The 16663-nt window shown below is 37.1% G+C and overlaps 1 protein-coding gene across 2 annotated transcripts in view; it reads right to left on the reverse strand.

The window, feature by feature from the left end:
• rbms2b (RNA binding motif, single stranded interacting protein 2b) overlaps positions 1-16663 on the reverse strand; it is a 40049-nt gene that overhangs the window by 4259 nt on the left and 19127 nt on the right. Inside the window, exons 3-13 of one of the 2 annotated variants that reach the window (XM_065285722.2) lie at positions 15490-15548; positions 15087-15178; positions 5848-6005; positions 5590-5669; positions 5351-5460; positions 5074-5120; positions 4867-4960; positions 4431-4481; positions 4243-4353; positions 3881-3961; positions 3714-3790 (exon numbers count right to left, since the gene is read on the reverse strand). In XM_065285722.2, coding sequence (XP_065141794.1) covers positions 3714-3790; positions 3881-3961; positions 4243-4353; positions 4431-4481; positions 4867-4960; positions 5074-5120; positions 5351-5460; positions 5590-5669; positions 5848-6005; positions 15087-15178; positions 15490-15548 — 960 coding nt within the window. Of the gene's footprint in view, positions 1-3713; positions 3799-3880; positions 3962-4242; positions 4354-4430; positions 4482-4866; positions 4961-5073; positions 5121-5350; positions 5461-5589; positions 5670-5847; positions 6006-15086; positions 15179-15489; positions 15549-16663 lie in introns of both variants that reach the window. The other variant, XM_065285723.2, reaches the window with a different exon arrangement.

A 16663-nucleotide genomic window follows, 5' to 3' on the forward strand; every position in this document is an offset into this window, starting at 1 on the left:
GCCTGATAAGAGAGAGAGCATGGTCGAATTCAAAACTGCGTTTTTGCGCCTTGAAGGGCACTTCGGGAAGGGAACGCCGCTTAAACTTTCACTCCAGATCAAATTAAAATGACAATGTTTTCATTGCTCTATTCTCCAAGTGTATTTTAGCGGTCACCGTCACGCAATGAGACACAATTGCGCAACTCTCTGCACAGCTCTGATATTTGAAGGGAATAAATAGGGCATATAGCGATGAGTACTTCCAATTGATATTCTCTCCATTTGTGACAATTTGTCGGAATGAATGCGCACGGACTAACTACGACAGGTAACACAATTAAGAAATGTCGGTTTTCACAAAAAGAAGGCTATTATAAGCTCTCGTCTAGTGATCCCGATGCTAAAGAAGAATTAAACCTCTAGAATTATCCACATGTGCACGTTTTCTGAGAGTTTTTATGAAGCACTGTGATGCTGCTGTAAACGATTCTACATTGATTTATAAAAATGAAAGAATTGACTTTTAAAAATAATTTAAATGACATATAATAAATATTAATGCAGTTCTATATTTTTTTTATAAAATACATTCATTTCATATTAATAATCCGATTTCTATAGGCTAAAGCGCGTATGAACGTCCGAGAGAAAATAAAGAGCAGAACTTAATTGATTTAAAATGAAAGATATGTGATTGCTTAACATCCACTGGCACTGACAATGTGAGCTCCCCCGTGCAGGAATCATAGCCCCACGTTCAAACATTCTTGCGCCGGGCTGGGGCCCTCCTTTAGGGCGGGGCCCGTTTCAATTGAAACGGTTGAAACATAGCTAAGGCCGCCTCTGCATGCACATAAAATCATGGTGATGGAAACATGTTGGACTGTCGCGCCACCTTCTTCCGAAACCGCCATGCTTACCAGCCATGTTTCCATCACCATGCTTTTATGCGCATTTTTTATGCATAACATAAAAAATGAATGATAGAAACGCCAAATTTCGAGTTAAAAGTTTTTATTCTCGCTGGAAGTAGTTTGCGAATAATGGGAGATGTAAACGTATTTGCCGAATTAATTCTGACCGTCTAGCTGTTTCCGCTGTCGTTGTCATTACCATATGTGGGGCTTGGCGTCGTCGCAATGTATTTGCTGCTAGTGCCTTCACCAAAAATGCTGCATTTCTTTTTTTGTGCACAACATTTTGGCATTATAACCTGCTAATAAATAAATAACTTACCCCATCGTGACTATGTAGTCATGTCTCCATTTTCCAAGCGGGCCTTGTTGTGTTTATTGTTGGTTACTAGGTTACCAATACCCCGTCATACGCTCAAACAACTTGATAGAAAGGCACCTAATTCGCATTTCTTTCTTGTTGTTTTTTTGTTGTTGCGAATTTTGAAAAGATTCGCTTCACGTTTGGATGGAAACACAGAGATTGTGACTTTTCTTAAAAAAGACATCAAAATCTAAACAAACTTAAGTGCACAAATGTTTAATTATTTAACTTTCCGATGAAAAATGATGGTGTCGATTTCCATTACCACGAATAAAGGCGGATTTTGAAGTGTCGCACCAAAAACGAGTTATGGAAACGCAAAATGTCGATTAAAAATCCCTTAATTTCCAAACAATTTCTGCAATATGCTGCACCAACAACAATATGCTGCATTTCTTTTTCTGTGCACAACATTCAGTTTGGCAATTACAAGCTGCACGGCTAATAAATAAATAACTTACCCATCGTGACCACAGGCAGTCCTGTCTCCATTTTCCAAGCTTGTTTTGTTTACTGTTGGTTACTAGGTTACCAAATGCCGCCGTCATTCGCTCAACTTGATTGAAACGCACCTAATTCGCATTTCTTATTTTGTTTTGCACATTTGCTTCCCGTTTGGATACGCTTACATACATCAAACAATAGCCATGTTTCCATCACCATACATTTATGTGCATTTTGTAACGTTATCGCATCAAAAACGAATGATGGAAACGCCAAATTTCGATTAAAAATCCCTTAATACGCATAAAAAGTTTTTACGCTCGCTTGATGTGGTTTTTGATTTATGCGAAAAGAGTAAATGCGAAAAATACGAGATGGAAACGCATTTGCCAAATTAAGTTTGATGTAGCGTACATTAAACAAACCAACCCAGTTTCCGCTGTCCTTGTCTTTACCATATATGGGGCTCGGCGACGTTGCAATGTCCTTGCTGATAGTGCCTTCATCAAAAATTCTGCATTATTTGTTCTATGACTAGCATTCAGTTTGGTAATTACAAGCTGCACGGTTAATAAATTAATAACTTGCCCCATGGTGACGACATACAGTCCTGTCTCCATTTTCCACGCGTACCTTGTTTTGTTTACTGTTGGTTACTAGGTTACCAATGCCACCGTCAATCGCTCAAACAACTTGATGGGAAAGCACCCAGAGTCGTATAATAATAGAGTTACGACACTCACATAGACGTCCGTTGTAAGAATGGAATGCGGAAGAAACAGCGTTTCATGTAGTGACCGGTAGTGACGCATAGTTCCAAACGCAGCACTGAAGCCCATTCATTTCAATGGCACCTGCTGGTAAATCGATGAAATTACCGTTTCTCTTTACATTTTCGGACATTTCATTAATATAGTCAACAGTGATATTTTATGAACTCTGCTGTAGGTAATGATTATCGTTAATAATAACTAGTAAAATGTTTATATTTTAATGAGTTGTGTATAATGTGTAAATAATATAGATTTAATGGTTTAATATTTTATTACTGGTGGCCATCTACTTTATACTTATCTTTTTTATATATTACGAGTAACACTAGGGGGCAACAGCGACAAGCTAAATGCCTTATAAGAAAGTCACACTGCTTCACAATGCTGCTATGTGTTTCATTGTGTTTGGTAAGTAATACGAGTGATGTATCCTCGAAAATCACGTATGATTATATTAACATTTAATGTGAATTTAAAATATGAATTTAGTGTGTTTCTGTTATGCTTCACTGTTACAAATAACCGCGTTGGCGATCTTTTTTGTGATTTTAATATAGTAAAAGTGTAGGAATTATGTTTTTAGCAGATTGATAGCCATTTATATAGCCATATTTTGGTACAAAAATAAAAGATAAACTGTGTTGCTGTAGTTGGTATAGATAACCACAGTTATATTTGGGTCACAATTAACCGTTTATCTTTATTAACTGATTTACTGTATTTCCATCACTCCCTAGTAAAAAAAAACCGTTATAAACACAGTAAGTATAGTGATCAATTCCCATTACAAGCTAATATTTACCTAAAATAGCTGAAAACCTATGCAAACAGATTGACAGCCCTGCTTGGTTTGGAACTGTAGAACGTTACCTGAATCACGTGACCGCGCGGCGGCGAGATCAAAGCGTTTCGTAACTCTGTTATTCTACGACTCTGAAAGCACCTAATTCGCATTTCTTTGTTTTTCATTTTTTTGCGAATTTTGAAAAGATTTGAAAAGAAACCCAGTTAATGTGTTTACGTTGTCTGCAATAATAATTTAATGTTCTTAATTTGGCTTTTTTAACAAATATCAATATATCCGATTAATTACTCAGCATATAAGGTAGTTAATTCAACGCTAATTTGACCGCCCAAATGTCAATACATTGAAATTAATTATTTTGAAAGGATGGTTTCCCCCCTCACTTTTCATTAGAAACAACAAAACATTCAGAGCCATAAGAAGTAGCTTACCTCTTCACTTGCCATGCTGGTAGGTGTATGTTGTATGATCTGTGGGTGTCTCGATGGCAACCTGCTGCTGTTGAACGCTGTTTTCCTGCATGAGGTCAGCATTACTGACAGTAAATGAATCGAGCTTAAAAACACTTTAAATAATTAATCATGCAAATGTTTCATACCTCTGCTGTAACATTTGAAGGAGGCACTTGGGCATATTGTGGTATGTAGGTCCCTTGCATAGCTGAGTTTGCAGGCATATACTAAGGACAGACAATTACGCCACATTGCAGTTAAATGCTTATAATCACTAATAGCCTACTTTACATTAAAGAAATGCTTTAAGTTACATCCACAAACAAAAACAGAGGGGTTGAAATGCTTGTCTGTGTTGATGGCACTCAAATTGTAATTCACCACAGAAAATGATGCTCATTAAATTGTCTTATTTTTTGTGAAACATTTTTATGAGTATAATTATAGTCATGATATTTTTGATTTCTATTATATTTGATGTAAATTCTCTGCAGGCATCTGTACATACCGTGCCTTGGCTGCCCAGGGTTAGATGACTGAGTTGCTGTGTAAGAGGCCCTATTATGGCAGTGGGTTGGATGGTCATGGTGTGATCCACTGTGGGTGTGAGGACGGGACCCTGTGAGACAGATGTGGGAAAGTCAGAACGGGACCAAAGCAGGATAATGCTGAGGAAACGGAACAGTGGTTACTTACTGTGGGTTGCATGAGGTAAGACTGGTGATGAAGCCAGGACGGATTGTGTACCTGAAAAACAGGGATTTGTTTATTATAAATGATTTCGATCCACCTGGGAATATACACACAGCATTCTTTTAGCTCAAATGGTAGAGCATTGTGTCAGCAGTGCCAAATGCCATAAGTTTGATAACAGAAAACACAAATACTGATAAAATGTATATCTTAAGAGTGCTGAATAAAAGCATCTGCCAAGTGTATAAATATAAATGTAGCCCAATTATAAAAAAAATGGTTCACTATAAATGAAAATTGTTGGTATGTTATGAAAAATATAGGCTTAATAAAACCTTGTAAAATGTCCCCTTTAATGTAATGTAATTTTTGTTTTTTTCTTCAGATAAACACATCAAAAGCACAGCAGTAATGTGGGATCAACCAAAAGAAGTCATACCTGGTAGGTAGATACAGGTGAGTGCATGTATGGAGAGATAGAGGTCTGAGCAATTAGTCTGTTAGGAGCAATGCTGTAGGAAGGAGTGTAAAACCTGTAGGGGGCGACATAGACCCATTTATTAAAGTATGAGTTTTCACCATTGTGTAGTAGATGAAGTACATCATTTTTGGAATGAAGCAGTTGAGTGATAAACTGCAAACCCACCCATTTTGTAATGCAGGGTTAGGGTCATATGTTAGCGTCATCCCACCCTATATGCATGTAAGAGTAAAAGAGACAAGTTATGATTTAAATGTATATTTCACCCCAAAATTAACTCTTAAATCCTTTCTTTTGTCAATACAATACACAAGAATAGATTTTACTTTGGTCTTAAAGAAAGAAACTCTTGATTTAGAATAATTGCGAAATTTTCATTTTGGCCAAATTATTCTTTTATAATAAAAAGACGTGTAACAATGAAGACAAGCAGTACTCTTACAGTCTCGCCCTCTCTCAGCCATTGTCGCCCATTCTGATGATATTTCCCCTGGTTCTGACGCTTCTTCTGTCCTCCATCCGCAAATTTACACAGCAAGGGTTCTGTAGGCACTAAGAGCAAACACATCATTTCACCGACAAGCTCTCATAGTCGTACACTTATAATAACGCAGTAAACATAATCGCCAAACTACATTTATTAAACTATTCAGGCCGTAAGGAAACTCAGACAATTGGTACCTGCCACTCCAGGAGGAGTCTTGATGTATTTGCCATTAAAATGCTGAATGATGGCCTCACATTTCTCCGTCGATTCCATCCTTATAGAGAATAATTGCAAATGCATAATTAATCACATGTTAACAGTGATGAAAACATCAGATTATATGTACGAGTCTCCAGCAGGGGCAGAAATTAACCAGGGCTCGGATATGCCAACAAAGTTTCTAGAAGTAAAACTTCCTCTAAATTGTAAACTAGCAATTTGATGAGGCATACCTGGCGAATCCCACTCCACGGCTGGTGCCATTTGCGTCACGTAAGATGCGTGTGGAGATCACCTGACTGAAGGGCTTGAGCATGCTCTCTAATTCCTGCTCGTCCATAGACAGAGGCAGGTTGGAGATGTATAGGTTAGTGGGGTCCTGTTCCTGTTGCTAGAGAGGACATGGAGAAGAGATATGTCATATTAATTTTGCAGATTCAAATGAGAATATAAAATACAAATATCATAGTTTTGTTTATTTACATATTAGTTTGAATGTTTTTCACTTGTACTATTCTGGAACTCAAAGAAACAAAGGAAAAATTGTAAGGGAGTTCCCACAGGGTAAAAACTGCTGAGCCAGCAGCCATGTGTGTACTGATGTGGTGTGTGTGGGAGATCTGAAAGATAAAATGCTCTCGTACAAAAATGAAATATAAGGTTTATCTTGTAATCGTGGTCAGCAGTGGACAGTTTTACAGTGAAAGTCAACTATCATAGTGTTCAACTGGTCAAGCGTTGTGTTCAAGGTAACAGGTAACAGGTTCGAACCCATGTAGGATACTGATAAAAATGTACTGTGAATGTAATGCATATATTTAAAGGGACATTCAACTTTTTTTTGAAAATATGCTCATTTTCCAGCTCCCCTAGAGTTAAACATTTGATTTTTACCATTTTGGAATCCATTTAGCTGATATCCGGGTCTGGCGGTACCACTTTTAGCATAGCTTAGCAAATCCATTGAATCTGACCATTAGCATCACGCTAAAAAATAACCAAAGAGTTTCGATATTTTTCCTATTTAGAACTTGACTCTTCTGTAGTTACATCGTGTCCTAAGACCAACGGAAAATTAAAAGTTGTGATTTTCTAGGCAGATATGGCTCAGAACTATACTCTCATACCGGCGTAATAATCAAGGACTTTGCTGTCGTAACATGGCTGCAGCGGGGTAGTGATATTACGCACTGCCCGAAAATAGTCCCCTGCTATGAAGTAACTAAAAAAAAATTTATTTCATAAAAGTGGAATGTCCCTTTAAAATAAAACTTTGCCATTTGCCCCCATATTTGTCAGGTATTATGTTTTTTTTTAGGTAAAAAGTGTCAAAGTGACTTTTCAAGGCATATACCGAGCCAGCTAATTACCATATAAACACCTAATTAGCTTCATTTGAAGCTGAAAGTATGGCAGCAAATATGCAAACAGCACACAGTGGCACCTCTTCTTAGCAGGCACACAAGACTTGTGTTTGGCAGATCACGCAGATCCTGTGGTAAGCAAGGGCAAGAGGTTTTATTTCAGTGTCTCAAAACCCCTTAATCATATTACGCAGCTCAAATTAATTTTGTTCGTTACCATTGAAGCAAGAGTTAAGTTACCTGCATAAACAAATCAGACAGGCCGTAAAGATAGCTGCAAGATAGCAAGCCTCCGATTCACCCCGCTGCTGTTTTGCATATTCATTGCTTTGGTGTGCAGATGAGATAAAAATTATAAGCCGTAAATGCATTAGCAGTTCATCTCGCCATCATGAATAATGAATCTGTAATTGCAGTGACCTGCGATGAAGGTGATCTCTTCTATACTGATCTAATCGGCACTTGAGATGGGCGGGTGAATCTTATTAAACTTTTGAGAACATTTCAGAGTTATCGTATTTTTCCTAAAAATTAAATTAATCAGTAATTATATTTCACTTAAAGTAAATGAAGTTTATTTTAGGACTATTGAGATTTTGACATATGTGCACAACTGCAAAAAATGTAATTCTCGTTAAATGTAATTTAAAAATGTATTACAGTGCATTTGCATTGTATTTGTTAATACTTATTTTTACATCACGATAGTAAAATAACACTTTTCTTTAAAAGTGCCAAAGAATGGATTGAAATAATATGTTAAATCTGATTTCTACATAGATTGTATGTGGCTTTATTAAGTGCAAAAATTATCTAGAGATTGTTTTACATGTCCATTTACAACCCTAGTATTTGAATTTAGAATGAAACGTTCTATTATTACCTTATTTGAAAGGGTCATGAATAATAATGTTGGGCTCTGCTCTGATTGGCTGTTTCACAGAGGAGCTCCTTCAGTAGCTCTGTGTGTGTGTGTGTGTGTGTGTGTGTGTGTGTGTGTGTGTGTGTGTGTGTGTGTGTGTGTGTGTGTGCGTGCGTGCGTGTGTGTGTGTGTAAACAGACCTTATGTTTGAGCCTGTATCAGGCGAAGATACAGAATTTGAGGAATAATCAATTGTTTGGAGATTTTTAATTGACTTTTTTGCGTGGTAAGTTTGTGTTTTAGTATATTTAGTATGGAACTGCAAAACTTAAAGGAATAGTCCATTTTCTTAAAAGAAAAATCCAGATAATTTACTCTCCACCATGTCATCCAAAATGTTGATGTCTTTCTTTGTTCGGTCGAGAAGAAATTATGTTTTTTGAGGAAAACATTGTAGGATTTTTCTCATTTTAATGGACTTTAATAGAGCCCAACATTTAATACTTAACTCAACACTTAACAGTTTTTTCAACGGAGTTTCAAAGGACTCTAAACGATCCCAAATGATGCATAAAGGTCTTATCTAGCAAACGATTGTCATTTTTGACAAGAAAAAAAAAATATGCTCTTTTAAACCACAACTTCTCGTCTAGATCCGGTCTTGTGATACGCCAGCGCAACCTAACGTAATGCGTAGTGACGTAGAGAGGTCACGTGTTACATATATGCAACGTACATTTGCGGACCATTGTAAACAATAAAGTGACACAAAGACATAAATTAGTATCATTCCACATACAACAACGTTGGAACGGTCCTCTTTCAACACACTTGTAAACACTGGGGCATAGTTTCGCGTTCGTCCTCTGTGACCTCTTGACGTGATGACGTATTGCGTGGGGTCACGCTGGCGCATCACAGGACCGGATATAGACGAGAAGTTGTGCTTTAAAAGTGCATTTTTTTTTCTTGTCAAAGCTAGATAAGAACCTTATGCCTCGTTTGGGATCGTTTTTAGTCCTTTGAAGGTCCGTTGAAAAAAACTGTTAAGTGTTGAGTTAAGTATTAAATGTTGGGCTCTAATAAAGTCCATTAAAATTAGAAAAATCCTGCAATGTTTTCCTCAAAAAACATAATTTCTTCTAAACTGAACAAAGAAAGACATCAACATTTTGGATGACATGGTGGTGAGGAAATTATCTGGATTTTTCTTTTAAGAAAATGGACTATTCCTTTAACTGTAATGTCAATAGTAGTAACGCCAACCTTCGCCTAAACGCAAGCATATAGCATTAACTAGCATATAGCGCTAACTCAGCAGTCGCCCCTTTCTTTTTAGCATTGTAACACATTGTAATTAATTTAATGTGTAATTTAATATTGGGGTGTAAATTTCTACTCTCACAGTCGGTGTTATATTGAGATTGGCCTGTTTTCCAGCTGTTTTTGCATGCTCAAGGTTTACATTAGAAGGAGGAAACAATCATGTTTGAGGCTCACAATATTCCATGACTGGTAACTTTTGCTTACACATTATGTTCATGTAAACAACATTTTATAAACTACACTTATTGTTTGCTCCTTAAACAAAATGTTAGATACTCTCTGCATTTGACATTTGTAATTTGCATTTGTAAGTTGCTTTGGATAAAAGCATCTGCAAAATCAATCAATGTAAATGTAGTAGTGACTTTACCTAAAGGTGATTTAAATTGCCCTGTAGTTGATAATTTTAGTCCTTAAGTGTATAGTTCGGCCAAAAATTATATTAAACCCATGATTTACACACCCTAAAGCCGTCGGAGATGAATATCCATCATTTTTCAGATGAACACATTTTCAGTTATTTTAGAAAATGTTATTTTATTTTTTATTTAGTTATTTTACCCTCAGAAGTCCTTTGTTTATCATTGTGGACCTGTTAAGATTTATTTTATGAGGATGGATGCACATTTTTTGGACTTGAAGGACGTGGACCCCGTAACCTTACATTTGATTAACTGAAAGATCTAAAACATTTTCTAAAATAACTGAAAATGTCTACGTCTGAAAAATTAACATATGCATCTCAGACGGCTTCGGGGTGAGTAAATCATGGGTTTAATATAATTTTTGGCCGAAGTATCCCTTTAAAACCCATCTTTGATCAAGATAATAGCATATGTAAAAGTTTTACCTGTGCCAGTAATTTCTTCATGCCTTAAAACAGCTTGAATTTAACTCCACATTTAGTATACGCGGATCTATGAATATGCGAACATTAATCCCCGTCTCTACTCAATTGCACAGCTCGGACCATATGAATATGCTAATTACTTCCCACCTCCACTCTTTCGCCATAGACATACAAGTAAAGAGATGCTACATTCGGCAGTTTTAGACACATAACCGCTAAGTCCGGTTTCATGTGCATACGTGAACTGCACGTTTGCAGCATTAATCTTTTTTTTGTGCTGATTTTAACAGGTTAAAGCATTCACACTGCACATATAGCACTGAAGCAGCAGTGCTGCAATCGTTTTAGCTGTGCGTCTATGCGGCATTCATACATAATATCTTTGGCTCGAACTTCTGTCATGATGAGATTGGTTACATGTTTGTGACTAGGAAACTGAGGCGATTTCAAAATGCAGGAATGAGGCTGTCTTTGGAAAACTCAGCAATACTCAGTAATGTCATGATGAATTTGCACATGGTCTGTCTTAAAGCATTTTTAAAAACAGCACATAGACATATAAACAACAACAAAAACTTGATTTTCACCACAGGGGGACTTTAAATGTAAAAAATAAAAAAATGAAAAAAGTAAGTTTATAAAATGTATGTGTGTGTATACAGTTAATTATCATTGCAATAAGGGTAATTTGTTTACCATTAAAATTTACATATAAAATTATCATAGAAAAAACATCCTGATGGTCTTAAAAGTAGTTTTTATTTCCTTTATGCAAAATTTTGACATTTTCAATTTGGTGCAATATGACCTTGACATGTTTTTAAGAGATTCATGTACCTTTTCCCGTAAATGGCAAGAGGAAAATTCATCACAACCGCCACAGAAACAGACGTAATAGACTCTTAAATAGGTCAGGTCGCTAAAAGATTTGAAAGAGCTGTAATTAAGACCTGCGGCTGGTGATGTGAAGGGGAAGAGCTAAAGGTCGCCCTTTCACGCTGATACGCAGCTTAAATACTCTACATAAACTTCAAGAGAAAGCTGAAGAGAAAGGTGAAAAATCTGTGATGAAGGCGCATGTCACTACAAAGGGCAGGTCTGAGAGATAGAGCAGAGCCGTGTGAGCGGGTTGGAGCCGTGTTGGCCTGCAGGGTTATAGTACTCGATGGAGGGCGTGCGGATCTGCCAGCCAAGCTGCTCAGACAGTGACTCAGCCATGGGTGAAAGAGAAAACACACAATCTCTTTGAGAAGCAGGAGAAGCAAGCAGGAGCAAAAACACGACGGACTCTCCTCGGGCACTTTAAACTCCTCTCAATGACAGACTGACTCAGTGCATGAGCCTAATGGCGACACCAGCTCTATTTTCATGGCTCAACACCCACAGACAGGCCGAGTGTTAGGTAAAATAATCGTGCCGTCCTACACCTTGATGACTGCCGGCAATTACTTTCAACATTAATTGGTTTCCATTTTAGATAGCTGGGGATGTTGTGTGTGGGCTGAGTACAGGCAGGTCCATTACAGATCATTTGTTAAAGACAAGAACTACTAGTCCAAGACAGCAATGATTTTATTAGACGTCATAAGCAATGACAACTCTAAGTGACTATGCTACAACTAAATTTGTTATTAAAGAAAATGTGTTGCTTGTGCTAAACTCACCGCTACACAACAAAGGGCAGTTGTTAGGGTGAAGCTATGTGGTCGCAAAGGTATTCTAAGTGGTTAAGCACTTTGCTATGCAGTTGCTACTGCTGATCATTTGTGGGGGGCTTGATAGATCGCTTATAGGTGGTTGCTAAGGACTTTTGGGTTATTGCTTATTGCCAATAAGCAGTAGGTGGCAATTTTTGCAGCGCCCCTGGGCAGTCATGCAAGTCTAAGGCTGAATGCCCAATTTAGATTTGTTGGCTGTATCCGATTTTTTTATCAACCCGCTTACATCATCTTTTAAAAGCGACTTGTATCCGATATCTGCATTTACACTAAACAATTGGCAAAACAATTCAAGATAGACATACTGAACAGTACAGCTTAAACCACAAAGAAAAGAAAATGTTGTGATATGCAATGGACACAGACAAAATTATTATAGGATTATTATTTATATAAGATTATATAGCTTATAGTTTATATACTTCCCTAACAAGACATAAAACTTCAATATTGCTCCACTAAATAGAGCCATTGTCCTCCATTGCGGTGCTAAGAAGACTTTTCAATGCATTTTCAATGACGCACGACATGTCTTGGTGAAAATATCCGATCTGTCCGCTTACATTGAGCATGTGTATGCATGTATCCGTTTTATTTCCACATATGAATGAGACTGAAACCGATCTGAGAATATCGGAATCTATGCCCTTTTTGGTAACACTTTACTTGAAGGGGTGTTCATAATACTGACATGACAACCTTCATTATCATGACATGACACGTGTCATGAGCATGAAGGAGATTTTATGCACGTTTATGAAAACTGTCATTAAGTGTCATTTGTTCAGTTATGTCATTTTTAATGCAAAGATGACATTGTTTGTATTGTCTTTGTTATGGCAACTTGACATAAACCAATACAACATAACTTGTCATAAATCTGTCATAAACATGACATAGCAGAATAAAAATCAAACTTAAAAAACTACCCATGGGTTAGCATTACATTAAACTGCCATTAAAATATCGAGTGTGATCAAATAGTTTTATAACAGCATCATGAATATTTTTCTTGACCTCAACTACAGGGGTACAAATTGAACTTGCCATTAAAATGTCAATACGTGTTAATACTCTGTCAAATCGTTTTAAATTCCCTTAAATGCAACAGACACGTCAAAAGATTATACTTGACTTAATTTATATGCATAATACATAAAAAACGGACAACTAACAAAACTTGGTCTTTCTTACACAGAGGGTTCTAAAATTAAAATTATTTAAATTAATTAATTAAATGTTATTAACTGTTTTTGGATGATACTGTATGTTTTTTGTGCAAACTGTTTTGATCAATATGGCCCCAACGCTGCATGGTTTGACCCATTATTGTACTGTTTTCATTTGATTTTAGGTGAATCGTTCTCCAAATGCAATAAAATATAATTTTATCAATTTTTATTATTATTATTGGATGATTGATTTTATTTCTCTTATATATAAGAATATAAGAATATTTATGACCCTGTTATAAAACTATTTGACAGAGTATTAACACTTAATGACATTTTAATGACAAATTATATTTGTACCACTGTAGTTGAGGTCAAGAAAATATTCATGAAGCTGTTATAAAACTATTTGACAGAGTATTAATACTTAATGACATTTCTAAGGACAAATTCAATTTGTATCATTGGTAAAAAGTGTTCAGTTATCTCTTGGTAATGTCAAGATGTCATAACAAAGCAACAAGGTATCACGCCAAAGCGTGTAATACACACGCTGGTCCACTACACTACAGGATGCATGTCAGTGTCACGCTTTGCGTTTTCTAGGTGTGAAAATAACACGCATTTCTAGGTGTGACAATAACACGCATTTCTAAGCGTGAAAATGATACGCATTTCTAGGCATAAAAATTAGACGCATTTATGAGGAAGATGAACAATAGGGGGGCGATCATTTCCTAGAGTAGGCAAAGGGTGACACTGACACACATCCTGTAGTGGACAAGTGTGTGAATTACATGCTTTGGCATGATACTGGGTTGAACAAAGACACCTCAAACAATGTCATCTTTGCATTAAAAATTACATGACACTTAATAACAGTTGTTATAAACATGCATAAAATCTCCTTTGTGTTCATGAAACGTGTCATGTCATGATTATGAAGGTGTCATGTCAGTCTTATGAACACTCCTTAAAGTAAAGTGTTACCCACTTTTTCCTCCGTACACATTTGTGGGTTATATTCAAACTGTGCCACATTAGGGAAAAAATTGGAATCGAGTCACTTCAAACATGCGATGTACATGCGGCCTACAGTCCTATATACTTGAATGAGGAAACACAGATAAAATTGTGTACAAAATTCACATTTACACAACATATCTCCATATTTCCACTTTTGCTTCTTACGCTCAAATTGTGCTAAAACACTTTTCAAGGTCGTTTTAGCTACTGTGCACGAGCAAAGTGGAAAGTGCCTCACCTGACTCTGAATAGAGCCCCTCCCACTGACAAGCGTCATTCTTTATCAATTGAGGATTGGTTCTTTTAACTAAAAGGCAAGATTTCCATCGCCAAAGAGGCCATATTGAGCTATTCATAGTAACCGCAGTGCCCGATCTTGTTAAATCCAGTACCTTTAGCAATGTCCTTAGTTATGTTCAAAAATATTATAATAACATTTACATTTATGCACTTAGCAGTCACTCCATTCAAGTCCCCAAAAAAATCAAAACTGAAGGTTTTTAGCCTCTGTTATGAATAGGTTAACTTTAAGGATATTTATAAACAAGTGTGCTCTAAACAAATTTTAATAAATAAGCATTCAAAAACTGCACTTTCTCACTTTCACCAATATAGATCAATGATTTAATGATGACATTCTACAGTTTACCTTCTTATCAGCTTCCAGGCTGTGATGTAAATGAATGCTATTGATGTTTTAAAATGGGAGGAGACGTTCAATATGTCCCACCCTAAAGGGTTCATTACATTTGTCCGTATGTTCTCACCGTCGCAAACGGAAATACCTCTGACACAGTTTTTTGTACCTGACGGGAGGGGTTCTACTCAAACAATCGAATTGCTTTCCGTCCGCATCGAACTGCTGCACTGTTCAAATTTTGGCAAGGTGTACGTCGGGCTATAACTTGGGCTTAACTTTCTGTTGAAATAACATCAACGCATCAAACGAACCTGCACATTTTAAAGCACTTTCGTAGGTTTGTTCAAATCCCTAATCTAGTGTGCTTAAGCAGGCACCATTACCTATAAAAGAACTGGAATGCCTTTGAAGCCTAAGAGTATGGCAGAGGTGCTGCTTTGTCTAAAGTGTTTTAAATATGCACTGCTTTTATGAACAATTAAAGAACAGGATGTTTCGTTTCGCCCCCTCATACCTTTGCCATCTGAGCTTGAACTCCAATGGCCTTTAACGCCGTGACTGCTTTCTGTGCGGAGGTTGGGCTGTCGAAATCCACAAAGCCATAGCCTGAACACACACAAACACACACAGGATCAGTGATCACTGCTTAGGGTTTAGTTTTTAAGCCAATAGCATCGCCTATCACTCCTTTGCACCTTAGCTCCCGCTGGTAATCTGTGTCCCACATGAAAAATCTATCAGGCCAAGTTTAACCATACACTTACACACACATGAATGTAATGGCACTGGTTCACTTGATAATTCACTTGATCCCATTTTAGTTACATCAGCACACATTTGTTAGAGATAAAAAAGAAGGCGTTTATTTATAGAGCACTGAATTGTTAAAGATGCAATGCTATATATACATAACTTACCTTTACACTTGTTGGTGCTCTTGTCAAGGATGGCCTTCGTAGACACTATTTTTCCATAGCTTCACAGTACAAAAGACAAAAACACAAGCATTTGGTTTAGAAAGATAAAGCCCTTATTTTGTGTATAACGTGTAATAACCTAATAGTAAACACACCCAAACTCATAAGACTTTATGATGGGGAGCTGACATATTTTATAAGGTCAATGCCAAGCAGCTGGGCCACATAAACTTATAAACGAGGGCACCCGCTTGATTCACAAAACAGTTAGGCCCACATATACAGGAATCATTTGCATGAAATCTCAATGAGGGTGCCAGTGCCGTAAAGTAACTGCTATCAAATGGTAACGGCGCTCTTTGAAAAATGTATGTCATATGGCGTTCACGTCGTTCTGCATATCTCCCGAGGCATTGGCGCAGCACGGCACAGGTATAACCATAGGTTGGTGTACGTGTTTATGGATTAGAGGAGGCTTTCAGCAGTGTGAAGGATGGGGAGGGCCATAGGGGTTCGTTCCAGGCATGTGCTTGCAGTGTAACCTGAGAGTTCTCCTTGTATGCTCTGTGCGGCTTTGGCTGAGATCCACAACAATCAACTAACAATGCCCTCTGCCCGCTCCTCCTCATCTGGGTCCTACTGCCCGCGCACAGCATCCCACACTGATGATCTAAACTCAACAAACACAGTCTATAACAATGATAAACTGTAGTTTATATGCAGGTTTAAAATAATATCACTGAGAAAACCTTAAGAGAGGTTATTCATTGTACTAGGGGCATTACGATTGAAAAAGCTACACAAAAAAACAACTGAACTCACGGGAATTTGTCTGTATTTTATGAGTTTCTTATTTTTGTATGAATTCTTATGAAGTGAATCGTACAAAAACGTACATATTTTATGAAAAAATACACTAAATCTCACCCAGACCTCAATGTCACGAATTGAAAGCGAATTTGGTTGTACTAATTATTAATAACACCTCATAAAATGTGTTTGAATTGCCATGAGACTGTTGGCTGGGTTGTTTTAACACATGGTTTGGTCAAGTATGGACAAACCCAACATTAGGTTAAAATTAACCTAGCCCATATTTGACCCAACCTTGAGCTGAAATGACCCAGGATTTTTCAGGGCGAGACGTTTTCATTTGTCAAACACAACTATGCAA

The sequence above is a fragment of the Paramisgurnus dabryanus genome, chromosome 21 (assembly GCF_030506205.2).
Source record: "Paramisgurnus dabryanus chromosome 21, PD_genome_1.1, whole genome shotgun sequence".
NCBI lineage: Eukaryota > Metazoa > Chordata > Actinopteri > Cypriniformes > Cobitidae > Paramisgurnus > Paramisgurnus dabryanus.